This window comes from Trichogramma pretiosum, unplaced genomic scaffold (genome assembly GCF_000599845.2).
Source record: "Trichogramma pretiosum strain Unisexual culture from Peru unplaced genomic scaffold, Tpre_2.0 scaffold63, whole genome shotgun sequence".
Classification (NCBI taxonomy): domain Eukaryota; kingdom Metazoa; phylum Arthropoda; class Insecta; order Hymenoptera; family Trichogrammatidae; genus Trichogramma; species Trichogramma pretiosum.
Window position 1 is genome coordinate 765,785 of NW_019640834.1, and position 15,907 is coordinate 781,691.

A 15,907-nucleotide genomic window follows, 5' to 3' on the forward strand; every position below is an offset into this window, starting at 1 on the left:
CAGCCACACATAATGCCATCGCCTCGTTAGCCCAGTCTAAGTGCAGACGCGGCCGCGCTAGAGCTTTCCTGCTCGCGACGACGGCCACCACGACCTTTTTTCTTTCTCGTCGTCGCATTGTCCTTTTTTTTTTTTCATTACCACGCGCGCGCACACACTCACCACCCGACCTGCCGAAAGTTTAGTGGACACGCGCTCGAGGAACGGGGCTCGAATCGCGCCTCGTGCGATTCGGCACATCTATTGATATGATCCGGCAGACATGGCGGTGGGTATCGTATATCTCCAGCGCGATCTCTTTTTTTTTTTTTTGCTTCTTCTTGAAAAAGTGCAACACACGTTTTATACTTTAACATTTCGTACTTCCGTTGAATAGTATGTGCTGCCCGGAGAGCAACGTTCAATTTTCGTTTTTTGTTTTATCGCGACAATTTCATTAAATCGTTTTAAGAAAGTAATATCATAAGCAAGCAGTAACAATTGATTGTTTGATCAACAGCTTCGTCGCCGTTTTTGTATCGTGCTTGGTCATCATCGCAGAAGGGGTGAGATCTCATTATTTGTTTACTTTTTTTTCTGTTGATTTTTATAATTTTTATGAATTATCACAAGTGTTATTAAATTTATCGAGGTCAATTCATTCAATAATGTGGAAATTTGTGTGCCATTTGAAAATAGATTTATGGCACTTGTAATGTATACTCAACTAATGACCGATATCCTAATTATCTTGTAACAATAATGCATGAAATACATGCCGAAATATACAGCTACTATTCACAAGCATTGGAGAGATTTATTTTTGTCCCGCGCGAGCTTTATAGACTTGAAGAAAAGTTGAATGTTATTGACTAGATGAAGTTCTAATTTAAGTACAAGCAACAAATGCCCTAAAAAGCATTCACATTTTTTTAAATTTTATCGTATGCGATAATTATAAAAAAAAGTAAATTAGGACAACTAATTTCCATGCCGTAAACGATAAAAATGAATCGTTTTTAGTTTTTAAAAAGGTCTAACGGAAGGTATGAAAGACGTTCTTTCTTCGTTCACATGACATTAAAAGTCGTTTACATCCATTAAAATATCCGAAACAGAATACTCAACCCAAATTATTAAAAAGTATAAAACTTCAAATCAAAAGCTGCGAACAGCCATTAAAATCGTTTAAAGTAAATTTTGCCCAGCAAAGCAATTCTCAAAAGCAGAAAGCTACCGAGACATTTTATATAAGCTCATTCATGTTCTTTATCTACGAACATTTATAGTTGGTATGAACAACTAAAGATGAATGATGTCAGGATGTCCTCTGACTTGATACTACGTTTCATACGAGGCATGAGTGTATGTACTACAAAATTGTGTGGACGTTATAACTCATTCATGAAATATCAGATAATATGCGCGAATCTTGGGCTATAATGTGAAAGTCGGATGTGCGATTGTAAGAAGCGCTCTTTTTTCGGATCGTATTACTTACACTCGTGAAGCGAAACGTCAAGCAATACGCTTTGATCTATAAAAATACTTCTAATACTCCCCCCGCGAGATATCGTCGTATCACACTTGTAAATGATAGTTCTTTTCTTAATAGTTTTGAACTAGTACGTTTCCATTGCTCAGTAACCAATGGATTTAAATTAAAAAATTCAACCACGACAATGGGGAGCTTCCTATAATCAAGTATTTCATTTTTTTAACAAACTTTATTTTATCATTTTTTTCTATATTGATGAATTGATGTCATCTTGATGAGAATCAACAAGTGAATAATATTATGTAAGTGAATAATATTATAGTATGTTACGGCAAATAAAACAATAAACGCTGGTGACAATATTTTTTAATTTTACAAAATTTCAAATTTTCAAAAATTTTTAAAATTTTATTTTTTAATTTGAAAAATTATGGTTTTCGATTTTTTTTACAATGGATATGCCAAAAAATGATTTTTTTGATCGGTAAAAGAAAAAAATTAATTTAATTGAAATTGTTTGTTTTATGTCGAAAACGAACAATTACAAGGCATCGTTGCGAGTTATTTATAACGTAGTTATGAGAGTGTCATAAAAGGGAACAGTAAAGGAAAATGTAAGTGTGATTTCAGTCATTAAACACACTAGCAGATTTTGGATTGGACCATTTTAGCGAAAACCCTTTTTAACTTCAATTAAACATTTCAATTTCGTATTTGATTATTAAGGAACCGGAAATGAATATGATATTCGAAAAAAATATCATTCGTGAAGCTATTTCATGCAATTGATTTTTGAAATATTCTTCAACAAATGTAAAAATCATAATTTTAACTTTCATGCACTTTAAAAATCTACATTCTAAATTTTATTATTAAATTTATTTATTGATGATATTGGAAGAATTGATTTCATATAAAGAACACAGTAGAAATTTTCTGCTCGAAAATTAAAGTAAAATACTGGAAGTATTTTTTCGAAATTTTACTACAATGAGATTTCTAGTAGTTCTTGAATTTCGCGAATTGTCATCAAATGGATTAAAATACACCATTTTTAAATTAATCGTCATTTTAATTTGATAAAAATGATTTTAACGTATTTGTATTTGAATAAAATTCCAAATGCATTGGAGTAATTAACATTTTAATATAAGCTTTTCAAATTTTTTTTATTAAAATTTAAACGCACTTATTGAGTCGAAATATTAAGTACTAAACTTGAAAATTGACAAATTATAATCATATGTTGATTATACGCTGTACTGGAAGACGATATATTGTATAGTAATCAATTTTAAGTATCTTGTACACCCGACGGACATAATATCTGTCCGGATCGACTTCACTTGTTCCAATGATTCGGGATCTATTTCTGGAGTCTGGACAGATATTGTGTCCGTCGGGTGTACTTGATGCTGAAACTTTGCTTTTTCTGTTTTGGTTTCCGAAATTTCGACTGTTTCACCATCTAGCGGCAATTTATGAACTACTTCGTACCTAAAAAGAAGCGTTAACGTACTTGAAATATTTAACACACTTGCCTTAGTTCTGAATGGATTACTCTTTTATTATTTTCAAGCATAATGAGATACTTTTAATGCGAGTATTGCCATGTAATTTTATTCAAAATTTACGTGTTGGTCTGATAAATATGTAGTATATATACTTTAATTTTAATATCAATAAAATTTTAACAATTAATTTAAATATTGATTACTTTATTTTCTGCATAAAAATCATTTAACTTTTAATTTTCGAAGTAAATATAATGTAAAAGGTCAATAAACTATGCCTACACGAATATTCTCGTAAAAACGTCTGTTAAAAGTACTTGAAACTTACGAATAATTTTTACAGTGTTATTCTTATTAAAAATCTGTTCTTTAACCCTATAAATACTTTCGTGATAAATTTTTTCTTCATAAAGTTTAATTTGAAAAAACTTATTATAAACATTGTTTAGAGTCAAAAACTATTAATAAAACTTTTATTGTTGAAATCGAAAAGTAAATTTCAACAATGTTTTGCAGTATCCATTTAAATTTTGTATAATAAATTATCTAAATAATTGTTTCAATAATGAATACAAGAACCATAACGACAAATAATTTAAAATATTTTTTACGGTCCTTAAAAATGCCCGAAAATTGTAATTAACTGTTAGTTATTGAATAAAAAATGTTTAAAGCTTTCGTGAACCTATAAATCTTATTCGTGAAGTACGGAGTTGTAGTTAGGGTTCGATGACAAACATTTTGATAACATTTTTCAAAAATAGTGATAGATTCTTCATGAAGCTTTTTAAGTATACATTTTTTCATATGTTTAAAATAATGGAAATCATTTATAACTTTTATAATTGTTAAAAAACTATAGAGATGTCGTTTAATATCAGAATTGATTCTTTGTTAGTATATTTAAAGCAAAGATAAGAGTATATTGTTACTAGAGAGTTAAAAAACTAAACTTGGTTTCGCTTTGGATGATAATTACACTTGCTCGAAGACTTTCTTTTTTCGCTGCACAGGTGCAAATATAGTTTTTTGTGAATCTGTCAGCCTAAAGTAATATTGTGATTTTGCTTGGATGAAATAAAATATTACTCTATGTTGCGGTAGCATAAAAAATGTCATTGAGTGAATCGTTAATATTTAATACGAATTTCGTCAATTGTATGCCATCAGAATTGAATATACACAAACACACAAAAAAAGCAAAAGCAAACAATGTGAAAAGATTTCATCATGTTTTGAATAGTTTTGGTTTTTTATTATGTAAAACTTTAAACCCATAAAGCAATAAAAATGATGTTAAAAAAATCTAGTTCGATCTATAAATAAATTTTGAGTGTTTTTTATTAAATAATTTTTAATATTCTAATGAAATTTTGAAAAAAATTTTGGCTTAGTATAGTATTAGCTTAAGTTATGGTAATTATTTGGTTCCTTTTTGATGCACAAATGCACAAAAAACTTATTATTCTCCTTCTTACTGTGGTTATATGTTGTCCTATCACAAGAACTGCACTAATAAACTCGAACATCAAAAACATGCCTTAGTCTTATCCTTTTAACATATTTATTAGTGTGGGCGATGATATTATGCTGTATGTCTATTTATTTTTATATTTTATTAGTTTACGTAAACTTTGATTAATTACATGTCAAGATTAGTATCACGATACTTAACGAGTGGGCTATTTAGGGAAATTTTGTACATGAAAGTTTTTATTTTCGTATTCTAAAATGTCAATTTTTCAGGGAAAACTAGGGTTGTCTCGGATCATTGTATCATTTATCAATTTTTAAATTTAGTGTATGAATTTTTCTTGAATATACAGACCAAAACTAGAGTAGTACTTCAAGAGGAAAATTTAATACTCCTAATACTTTTTATTTTCAGGTTTATAGAAAATCGTTAATTATTTCGTATTTGTATTTTTCGCTATTTTATAAACTCACAATGTAATAAAATTACTCATGAATTATTTTATAGTTAAACAATGTTTCTTCTGTATGTGTCAATGTGAAGTTTTATTTGAATACATGAAAAATTTTTTTCAGCGGACCCCACAATTCCTAAATAGGACATGGCCTGAAACCGGGGAAGCATCACAACGTGGTGATTTACCAGGTATACTTTTCGATGACAAAGACGATGTCTACGACGAAGAAAATTACCCAGATGAATATTCAACACGGTCATCTACACGAAATGAAAATGAGGTTCATCGAAATTATGACGATGAAGAAAATACTGATATTAACTGGAATGATTATAAAGGATATAAACCAAACGTTAATGAAGGTCATCGTCAAGATGTAAATTCACGAACTGATTATGGCCAAAATGTCAATAACAGAGATGATTATAACAAAAATGGCTATGAACAAACCTATTACAATCGAAATAATCAAGGAAGAAATGGTTATCCAAATACCTACAATCGCGAAGGTCAAACTGGTTACGATCAAAGCAGCTATGATCGAGATAATCAATCAAGAAGAACTCAAGATGAACGTTATAATCTTCACTATAATCATCAAGAAGACTACTATAGTAAACAACAAGAACATGGCTATCCAAGCAGTTACTCGGTATATCCAGCCCCTGGTGCAAGTAAAAATTGCTCCGGAAGCAATTGTTGTTTCCCCAAATGTTTCGCTGAAAAAGGATCGAGAGTAAGAAAAACATTATAGTACTTTACGATACAAGTGCCATAAGTAACACTTTTTGGCGCGGCGTAGTTAGGGGCCCAAGCGCAACGACGGTCCTAATAGCTGGGCCAAAAAGTGTCTCCTATGTGGCCCGAGTATCGTACAACATTTTATAGCACTGTGCTAAGTTCAAATTTATGCCCCCTTTTCCGAGTCATGAGTCGCACTTTCTGGTAGCGCGAAGTGAGGTTAGCGCACGAGCGTGTGCGAGTGTGATGCGAAAGCAGCAGTGCCAGAATGTGCGACTTATGCCACGCAGTGCTATAAACTTAGTAATGATCATGTATTGACTTATTGAATTTTCATATCATAACAACTAGGGACCTCCTGGATTGATGGGACCTGTCGGACCTAAAGGTGAACGTGGTTTTCCAGGGGCTGAGGGATTCGTAGGACCCAAAGGAGACAAAGGAGACCCTGGTCCCCAGGGACAGCGAGGCATACGAGGTGAAAGGGTAAAAAACTCATTTGAATATTTGATTGGTTAAACTTTGATAAAAATTAGTTTAAATTATTTAAAAAAATATTTTTATTTCAAATCTATTTAGGGAAAAATGGGTCTGCCCGGTCATCCAGGTCAGAACGGTGTTCCTGGAATTATGGGTGCTCCGGGTCCCTCTGGTATTCCCGGTAGAGACGGGTGCAACGGAACAGATGTGAGTTTCACTAAATTTCCAATTCATATGATATTGAAACTAAATTAATTTTTAATAATATAATTTAATAGGGCATACCAGGGCATCAAGGTTTTCCCGGTGAGCCAGGGCCCAGAGGTCTACCAGGTTCTGTAGGCTCAAAAGGAGATAAAGGAGAAGCAGGTCACTGTGGTCGGTTGCTCGTTGGTCAAAAAGGTGAGCCTGGAATTGATGGAGTACAAGGATCCCGAGGTATTCCAGGCCCTCAAGGTCCTCCTGGTTATCCAGGACAAAAAGGCGAAACAGGGCCAATGGTATGATCAATGAAACATAAAACGTACATTGTAATTTACAAAATCGATAGTTATTTTTACAAATTTTTAGGGTTTGACCGGACCACCGGGTAATAAGGGAGAAAAAGGAAACATGGGTGTTGGTTTCGAAGGATCTAAAGGAGATAAGGGACAAAAAGGAGAAGTTGGATTGCCGGGTGAAAATTCTTTGTATCCTTTTTCATCGAATCCCCAAGAAACTGTTGGTCCTGTTGGACTTACGGGAGCCAAAGGAGATAAGGTATATAATTTTTAACGACTTTGTTCAAAAAAGTTCATTTCAATATTAAATTCTGTTACTGCAACAATATGTAATGCTGTAGTTACCGCAATTAATATCAAAGAACTCTTTTTAGAACTCTTTCTGTAACTCTTATAATTGAATTTATTGATAATAATTCTCTTAATATTCTTTTACAATTTATAACATTCATTACAACGTCTTTGTAAATATAAGCTAGCATATTTATAATTTTGATAATTTTTACACTTTTACAGGGTGATATTGGACCTCCAGGTCTTAAAGGAGAACCAGGAAATGTTGGAGACATAGGTTTGCCAGGGTTTAATGGTCCTAAAGGTGAAAGGGGTCTCCCCGGAGCGCCTGGAATACGGGTATAATTAATCATACATTCAAGTTGGCTATTGAAAAAATGTAAATATTCTAATAGAAAAAATTATTTAGGGTCGTGATGGCTATTCCGGCCCTCCAGGACCACCTGGTCGTAAAGGAGACAGAGGCTATGATGGAGTCGATGGGTTGCCTGGACCATCAGGATTAAAAGGTGATACAGGTCCAGCTGGATTACCTGGAATACCGGGTCTAAGAGGTCCTCCAGGACCTCCAGGAGTAAGTTGCAAAATAAATCCTATTTTAATTCATATAGTACAAATTTATCTGCATAAACTCTCATACGGCACCGGCTCATTTTTTGATCCTACGTACGTGAATCATTCTTGCATAACGAAAATGTATTTGAATACGTATAATTTTTGGTTAAGACGTGAAGAGTATACATCTTTTTTTCAGTAATAAAGAACCACTTACAAGGCTTTATAAAATACCCAAATATATTGATAGAATCGTTTTATAACAAATTGTCAAAAATCAGAAGTCTGCCAACGAAAAATTGTTGCAGTTTGCACGATTCTTTGATATTTCCGGAAAAAAGATTTCTTATAAGTGTACGTTTTTTGACGACGGGAAATTGTTACAGTTCATTAGCTTTTGCCTTCATAGAGGAACATTGACCGCATTAGAAGTCAAAAGATGATCTAGTTACAAGGCGACTATTAATTAAGGGGGTTCAATAAAAATCCTTTTCTATTAATTTTAGGGTGGAAAAGGACAACCTGGTCCACCTGGCGAAAAAGGACCTCGAGGATACCCGGGACCTATTGGTATAAGAGGAGCAGATGGATTACCAGGAATACCTGGTCCACGAGGGCCCGTTGGACCAGCTGGAGGTCCTGGTTTACCGGGAATTCCTGGGTCAGAAGGTCCACCAGGTGAAAAGGGTGACAAAGGTGACGCTGGTCTAAATGGTTTTCCTGGCGAAGTAGGACCCCGAGGATTCACGGGAGCTATAGGACCTCCAGGACTTAGGGGCCCTCAAGGAGAAAAGGGTCTTTCTATTGTTGTACGTTTCTTTTTATTTTTATAACTGAAATATGAAAATATCGAACTACTTATTTTGACATTTTTTCTCTCTAATGAAATGTAAAAACTTTTTGAAACGGTTTTCATTGTCATAAAGTGATATAAATTTAAAAATATGATTTTAATTATGAATGATAGCCTAATAAAATGATTTGATTCAAGGGTCCGTCGGGTATGGATGGTGTACCTGGAAGAGATGGAAGTAAGGGTCAAAAAGGAGAAAAAGGCTACACAGGTCCTCGAGGTAGACCTGGTGATTCGTTAGAAGGAATACCTGGGCCTCCAGGAAAACCAGGTCTTCCAGGAGAACCAGGTTTACCAGGAAAAGATGGAATGTTTGGTTTTCAAGGACCAATGGGAGAAAAAGGAGACAGTGGTGGAAAATGTTCACAATGTTTCCCAGGAATCAAAGGTGCTAAAGGAGATCGAGGCATCGATGGCAAAGATGGATTTCCAGGTGCTCGAGGACCCCCTGGAGAAAGAGGATTTCCTGGTGAGCCTGGTCTTGATGGTCTTCCGGGACCTACAGGTCCTCCAGGAAATAGGGTAATTATATTTTATTATTAAGATTTGTTATAACATTTGCGTTGATTTCAAAAGAATATTCCGGCTACCTGTTCCAGTTGAAAAGAAATTTCTATTTGTTTTAACATGAACTTGAAAATGATCAATACTTTTCATTTGATCAGAAATAAAATGCCTTCTTTTAAGAATGGCACATTTATATTTTTATTACTATTCTCTTTGCACAAATTAAAATTTAACGTAACGAATAAAAATTAAATTATTCATATGAATAGGGTAATGATGGTACACCTGGCGCACCTGGTCCTCAAGGAGAGTCTGGAAAAGACTGTCTTATTAGCAAAGAACAGCTCAATACGGAGAAAGGGCAAAAAGGTGAACGAGGAGAATTGGGTAGGCCTGGGCCGTTTGGACCTATTGGTCCAGTAGGTGAAAAGGGTGTGCAAGGAAGTACAGGGTTTCCAGGTCTAAAAGGAGATAAGGTTTGTCGTAGAAATATTAAAGTATTAAATTCAATATAATTATGCATAATACATTGTTATATAGGGTGATGCTGGTTTCCCTGGACAAGATGGTATACCCGGTCGACCTGGTATATCAGGCAGCAAGGGTGAAACGGGATTGAGTATCAAAGGTGATCAAGGTGAAAGAGGTCGTGATGGGTTCTCAGGTCAAAAAGGAGAACCAGGTTTTCCTGGAATGAAAGGAGATGCAGGTTAAAAAATAATCCTAATAAATCAATGATTCTTTCATGTCATAGATACTAAATTTACTTGTGTTTTGTTGTCCTGATCAATATAGGAATATGTCCACCTTTAAATATTGAACATGTATCGAAAGGACCTGCTGGAGATAGAGGTCCTAAAGGTGAACCAGGAAATCCTGGGTATGATGGCGAAAAAGGTGATCGAGGTTACCCGGGTGACATAGTGAGTTTTAGTTCAAAAAAATATCATATCTCTTAAAATAGAGTGCTTAAAGTACATTTCTTATTTTAGGGATTGCCAGGACCACCAGGTTTACTCGGAGTTCCTGGACCAGTCGGTCCAAGAGGTTTGCCAGGCCCTAGAGGAGAAAAAGGAAACACAGGACCAATAGGATTTCCGGGAGAGCCAGGTCTGGTTGGTCAAAGAGGTTTCCCAGGTTTACCAGGCCTGAAAGGTCATAAAGGAGAAGCTGGTATATCGGTCAAGGGAATTCAAGGATTACAGGGTCCTCAAGGTCCCAAAGGTGATATGGGTTTGCCAGGCCCAGAAGGAAAGGAAGGACCCATTGGTCATTCAGGTTTACCTGGATTGACGGGAGAAAAGGGAGAATTGGGAGAGCCTGGATACAATGGTATTCCAGGAAAACCTGGAGATAAAGGAGATACTGGACCACTGGGTCCACCAGGGCCTCCAGGAATAATGGGAACACCAGGAACGGATGGTTTAAAAGGTTAATATAAGTGATGTCTGCAATAAATTTATAAGATTTTTAATTATAAATTTTGAGATTCCATAAGTAACTAATAAAAAATTTTAATAAAAAAAAAAAAAATAGGAGAACAAGGTATACCTGGAGAACCTGGAAGAACTGGTTTAACGGGTTTACCTGGTCCAAAGGGAGATATGGGAGTGCCTGGAATTGATGGACCGAAAGGCTTTTCAGGAAGAAGAGGGCCACCTGGTTTACAAGGTAAAATCAATATTTGCTTAATTATTAAACAGTTTGTATCAATATACGATAACGACATCAAATATAGTGGATATAAAAATCAAAGTCCAAAATTTAAACACAAACAATAAATTAATTTTTTAATGCCTAATATATATCAATTTTTATTGATCAGGCTCTTCATTTTCTCGGAAATTTTTTTAATATTATACCCAGGTGAAAATGGTATGTAAGATCTGACTCCAGATCTGGCATCAGATCTGGTATAAGATCTGACAAATATACACCAGATCTGACATCAGATCTGATACCAGATCTTGTATTCGATAATCGACATCAGAACTTATATCAGATCTGACATCAGATCTAATGTCAGATCTGAAGTGACTGTAATGCCTTCAATTATTTAAACAATAAGTTTATTAATAATTAAAATTTTATAATAAATCTTAATAATAAAAGTTGTTGAATCAATTTAAATTCACATTATCAGAAACCTAAATATTGTAGGAATTTTTCTTAAAGGTATTATCGATGTGATTATTAAAATATAACTAAATTTGTTATAAATATTTAATTATTAATAAAGTTATTGTTTAATTAATTAAAGGCAATACAGTCACTTCAGATCTGACATCAGATCTGATGTCAGATCTGATATAAGTTCTGATGTCGATTATCGAATACAAGATCTGGTATCAGATCTGGCGTACATTTATCAGATCTTACACCAGATCTGATGCCAGATCTGGAGTCAGATCTGACATACTATTTTCACCTGGGTATACTTATTTAAAAGTATCTTAGTTTAAAGTATTATCGATAAAAATGAATCTTTTCATCAGGACGTCCTGGTATTGATGGAGCACCGGGTGTAAAAGGAGAGCGAGGAGAAAAAGGATTCCAAGGTTTCCCAGGTATGCCTGGAATAGATGGAAAGCCAGGAAAACCAGGAGAACAAGGACCTAAAGGTGATATAGGATACCCTGGTGAACCTGGTCCAATGGGACCGCTTGGAGCACCTGGAGACAAAGGAGATCTTGGTGACCGAGGTTTCACGGTAAGATGCGTGAAAATTAACAACTAAATATAATAAATGGTAAAATAACAATTAGTATAATTTTTGAACATTTAATTATGATTTTAGGGTCAAAAAGGTGATCCTGGTCAAGTTTCAGAAAAAGGTCAGAAAGGCGAACCAGGAATGCCAGGTATAAGAGGACCACCAGGTTTGACTGGTCGAGATGGTATTGATGGAGAAAAAGGAGAAGCGGGTCTGCCTGGATATGGTCGCGATGGGCTCCCTGGTGAAAAAGGTGAGCCTGGCTTACCTGGAAGAGATGGTATCTCAGGTGAAAAAGGAATGAAAGGCGATATCGGTTTCCGTGGTTACCCAGGTCTCAAAGGCGAAAAAGTTAGTATTATTTATAAACTCATTATTAATATAAATGGTGAACTGAACAAAATAGTTTATATTATTTATGTGTTTGCGTGGATATGCAATATTGTATCTAAATTAATTATTAAAATATAATTATTAAAACTTTAAGATTAAAACTTATATTTAATTATATTAACTTATATTAAAATTCAGGGTTTCATTGGACCCCAAGGAGAGCCTGGCCTGCCTGGATTAGATGGAGTAGATGGTGAAAAGGGAGATATTGGCCCTCAAGGTATTGCAGGCTTTCCTGGATTAGACGGCGAAGTAGGTCCACCAGGACGTCCAGGATTCGATGGACCAAAAGGAGAGCTTGGACCTGCAGGTTTTGAAGGCCCAATAGGATATCCTGGAGTACCCGGAGAAAAAGGACATAGAGGACCACCTGGTCTTACCATCAATGTAAAGGGAGAAAAAGGTGAACCTGGATTACCAGGTTACCCAGGTCGAGACGGGGAAAAAGGTGATATCGGATTCCCTGGTCCAGCTGGACCTCCTGGAGAAAAAGGTGACAAGGGTGGTATTGGCATGCCTGGATATCCAGGACCGCACGGACTTCAAGGAATCAAAGGTAAATATTTACGAATAATTAAAAATTAAATGCCAACAGATTTTAAATTCCATTGGGTAAACTTAAAAAAATCAACATTTCTAGGATTTACGGTACTAAAGATCAATCATCATAAAATTCTGATAATGTATTTCATTCATCCCGAAGATATTCACACATTAAAATAAAAATGCTTCTTTCACAGGTGATCGAGGACCTATAGGTTTTACTGGGCCTCCTGGTAAAACAGTGAAGGGAGACAAAGGCTTACCAGGTTCAGTTGCAAGGCCAGGTCGAGATGGAATTCCAGGCTTACCAGGTATAAAAGGTGACATGGGATTACCTGGTTTACCAGGTATCAAAGGAGAGCCTGGACTACCGGGTCCTTTAGGTCCTCCTGGTCCTAAAGGCGATATGGGACTACCGGGTCCTGTAGGACCCCCAGGAAAAGATGGCAGTCCTGGACTCGAAGGATTACCAGGTTTAACAGGTGACAAAGGTTACAAGGGAGAACCTGGTCAACCCGGTCTGTTTGGAGCTCCTGGTCAAAAAGGAGACAGAGGATTCCCAGGTAGAGTATCAAATATTATACTTTATTTATTGAGTGTGAATATTTTTTTTTTTAAACGATGGGTTGCCCTAAGTTTTAGTGAAAAAACATTTACTCGTGTTGCATACAAGATTTTATAGCATGAGAGCCAGAAAATAGCGTTAAAGTCATGACTTTTATGTTGAAGTTCTATAGATGAAGTCGTTTTAAATAATTTTGCTATGAATTCTTTCATTTATTATAGGTCGAGAAGGCAAGGATGGAATACCGGGAGAAAAAGGTGATCGAGGTTGGGATGGAGTTCCAGGCTTACGAGGTCCTCCAGGAGAAAAAGGTGATCCTGGCTTACCAGGCTATGACGGAAAGATGGGTATAGATGGTATTACGGGTCCGAAAGGTGATAAAGGCGATGCATGCTTAGCATTACCGATGGGCAAAGGTGAAAAGGGTGACCGTGGATTCCCAGGTACATAATTTTTCATTTATTTTTGACCAAATTTTATTTTTAAAAAACTCATATGATTTTCATGAATATTTCAATTTTTCAATCGTAGGACCTATGGGAGCTCCAGGAATGTTGGGTGAAAAGGGTAACCACGGACTTCCTGGATTACCAGGATTAGACGGACAGAAAGGTGAACCGGGTCTACCTGGATCGATAGGACCTCCCGGCTTACGAGGAAATCCTGGTTTACTGGGTCCTCCAGGACCGCAAGGTTTGACAGGACCACCAGGTATTCCTGGAGTTCCAGGTGAACCAGGCCTTCCGTGTGAAACACAACCAGATTACCTGACTGGAATATTACTCGTTAAACACAGTCAAAGTAAATTCGTGCCTGAATGTGAAAAAGGACATATAAAATTATGGGATGGATATTCGTTACTTTACACTGATGGAGATGAAAGAGCTCACTCTCAAGATTTAGGTAAAAAATTATTTTAAACAGCGAAAATGATCGATATCAAATGATGATGACTCAAAAATTATACGATTATGTTTATTTTATTACTTTAATGTTTTCAATTACTATATAATAGGTTACTCTGGTTCTTGTGTACGGAAATTCTCTACGATGCCATTCTTGTTTTGTGACGTAAATAGTGTATGCCACTATGCAAGTCGAAATGATCGGTCTTATTGGTTATCAACAAATAGCCCCATACCTATGATGCCAGTCGAGGAACATCATATAGAAGAATATATATCTAGGTAAGGAACTTAACTTACTATAATAAATAACCAAAAAATACACATTATAATTATCTCTGAATGTTTTAGACGAAGTAATTTCAATAATTTTTCGAGTTCGGGCTTTGAAATTTCATATAAGAATAATAATAAATTTTTTCATTACAGATGTGTCGTTTGTGAAGTTCCTGCTAATGTATTGGCAGTACATAGTCAATCTTTGAACATTCCTGAGTGCCCTGAGGGATGGTCAGGTCTCTGGATTGGATATAGTTTTGTCATGGTAAAATATCATCTTAATTTTTATCAGAAGTTAAACTTGAATTTTTTTCACATGAAATCTATAATAAATGTTATCTTTATAGCACACTGGTGCTGGTTCGCAAGGTGGTGGGCAATCGTTATCTAGTCCTGGTTCGTGTCTCGAAGACTTCAGAGCGACTCCATTTATCGAATGCAATGGAGCTAAAGGACATTGCCATTACTACGCCAACGAATTCAGTTTTTGGATGGCTACGATAGAAGATCGTGATCAATTCCAAAAACCTGAAAAGCAGACCCTCAAAGCGGGAAATCTACGTTCTCGAATAAGTCGTTGCCAAGTGTGTTTGAAAAATACGTAATATTCAACTTGCAGATAAATCACACGATTTAGATTGACATTATTGAATATGCATTTATTGTATATGCTAAATATAACAATTAAAAATAAGAAACTCAATTTTAAATGACTGTTACTTCAGTATCATGAATCAATCATTGAAAATTGTATGTGCCCATTAAATATGTTTTGCAGTTAAAAAGGGCAACATAAATTGATGAAATTTTGTCGAGCCCTTACAATTTGCTGTTTTTAGTATTGTTCTATTATTGTATTTGAATATAATTTAGTAAACAATATTTGGATGAGCAAAAACAAACCAAAAATATTATATTTACTGGAGTAATATCAATTAGTTATATATAAATACTTGAAAAATATATTCTCCATTATTGTCGTAATCATATTTATTGTTTTATTTCACATAAAATACGTGGCACTTAATCATGGTAGTTTAAGACCAGTAAGTTTAATTGTAACTTTAACAACAAAATTTTTTTTAAATAAATAATTCAATAAAGTGAACGATTTATTTTATAAAACGTCTAGAAAAACTCAATCGCATTAATATAAATCCGCATGTGAATAAATCATAAGCTGTAATTTTTATCTTTATTTCATTGTTTTATGTTTATATTATTCATTAATAAAATTAACAAAATACAAATTAAATAGAGAATCAAAATTAAAATTTCTACAAATATTTATTTTTCATTACATATTTTTTAGCCTTTTTGAAAAATAATATTGAATTCCTGATTTCGAAACGTGGCATTATAATAAAAGTTAAAATTTACCATTCAGTTTTGCCGAAGAAATGCAACGAAATTAGCTATTAAGGGCTTTTAGGAGCTTCAAAAGTAAAAACTTTTACGTAGTTTATTGAGCTACAGCGCTAAGTCGGTATATATTTCTTCGAAATACCGATGGTTATAATCACAACTCCAGGCAAGGTGATCTGAACCATAAGTCCCTTTCGATAAAATTGTAATGGAGATGACAGAAAAATTTAAAGATGCATTAATAATAAATCAATTTTGAGAACGAAAAAACTTATGAATAAGTGAATTATAC

General features: G+C 34.8%; 1 protein-coding gene across 1 annotated transcript; it reads left to right on the forward strand.

The window, feature by feature from the left end:
* Positions 1 to 4: 4 nt before the first annotated feature.
* LOC106654882 (collagen alpha-1(IV) chain-like) lies at positions 5 to 15,427 on the forward strand. Its single transcript, XM_014374982.2, has 25 exons — positions 5 to 268; positions 500 to 545; positions 5,041 to 5,658; positions 6,015 to 6,149; positions 6,243 to 6,350; positions 6,422 to 6,643; positions 6,714 to 6,902; positions 7,160 to 7,276; positions 7,347 to 7,511; positions 7,999 to 8,301; positions 8,484 to 8,867; positions 9,122 to 9,328; positions 9,393 to 9,561; positions 9,648 to 9,775; positions 9,845 to 10,283; positions 10,389 to 10,523; positions 11,348 to 11,562; positions 11,650 to 11,916; positions 12,097 to 12,514; positions 12,699 to 13,064; positions 13,288 to 13,509; positions 13,598 to 13,969; positions 14,082 to 14,253; positions 14,401 to 14,515; positions 14,598 to 15,427. The coding sequence occupies exons 1-25, from the start codon at positions 249 to 251 to the stop codon at positions 14,853 to 14,855; spliced, it is 5,790 nt and encodes a 1,929-aa protein (XP_014230468.1). The 5' UTR covers positions 5 to 248; the 3' UTR covers positions 14,856 to 15,427.
* The last annotated feature ends 480 nt before the right edge of the window (positions 15,428 to 15,907 follow it).

Bases quoted from the DNA above. Each gene is read 5' to 3' on its own strand.
- LOC106654882 (XM_014374982.2), top strand. From the start codon at position 249: ATGATCCGGCAGACATGGCG. The intron at 6,903-7,159 runs GTATATAATTTT...ACACTTTTACAG, and splicing joins CGGGAGCCAAAGGAGATAAG to GGTGATATTGGACCTCCAGG. The intron at 10,284-10,388 runs GTTAATATAAGT...AAAAAAAAATAG, and splicing joins AGGAACGGATGGTTTAAAAG to GAGAACAAGGTATACCTGGA.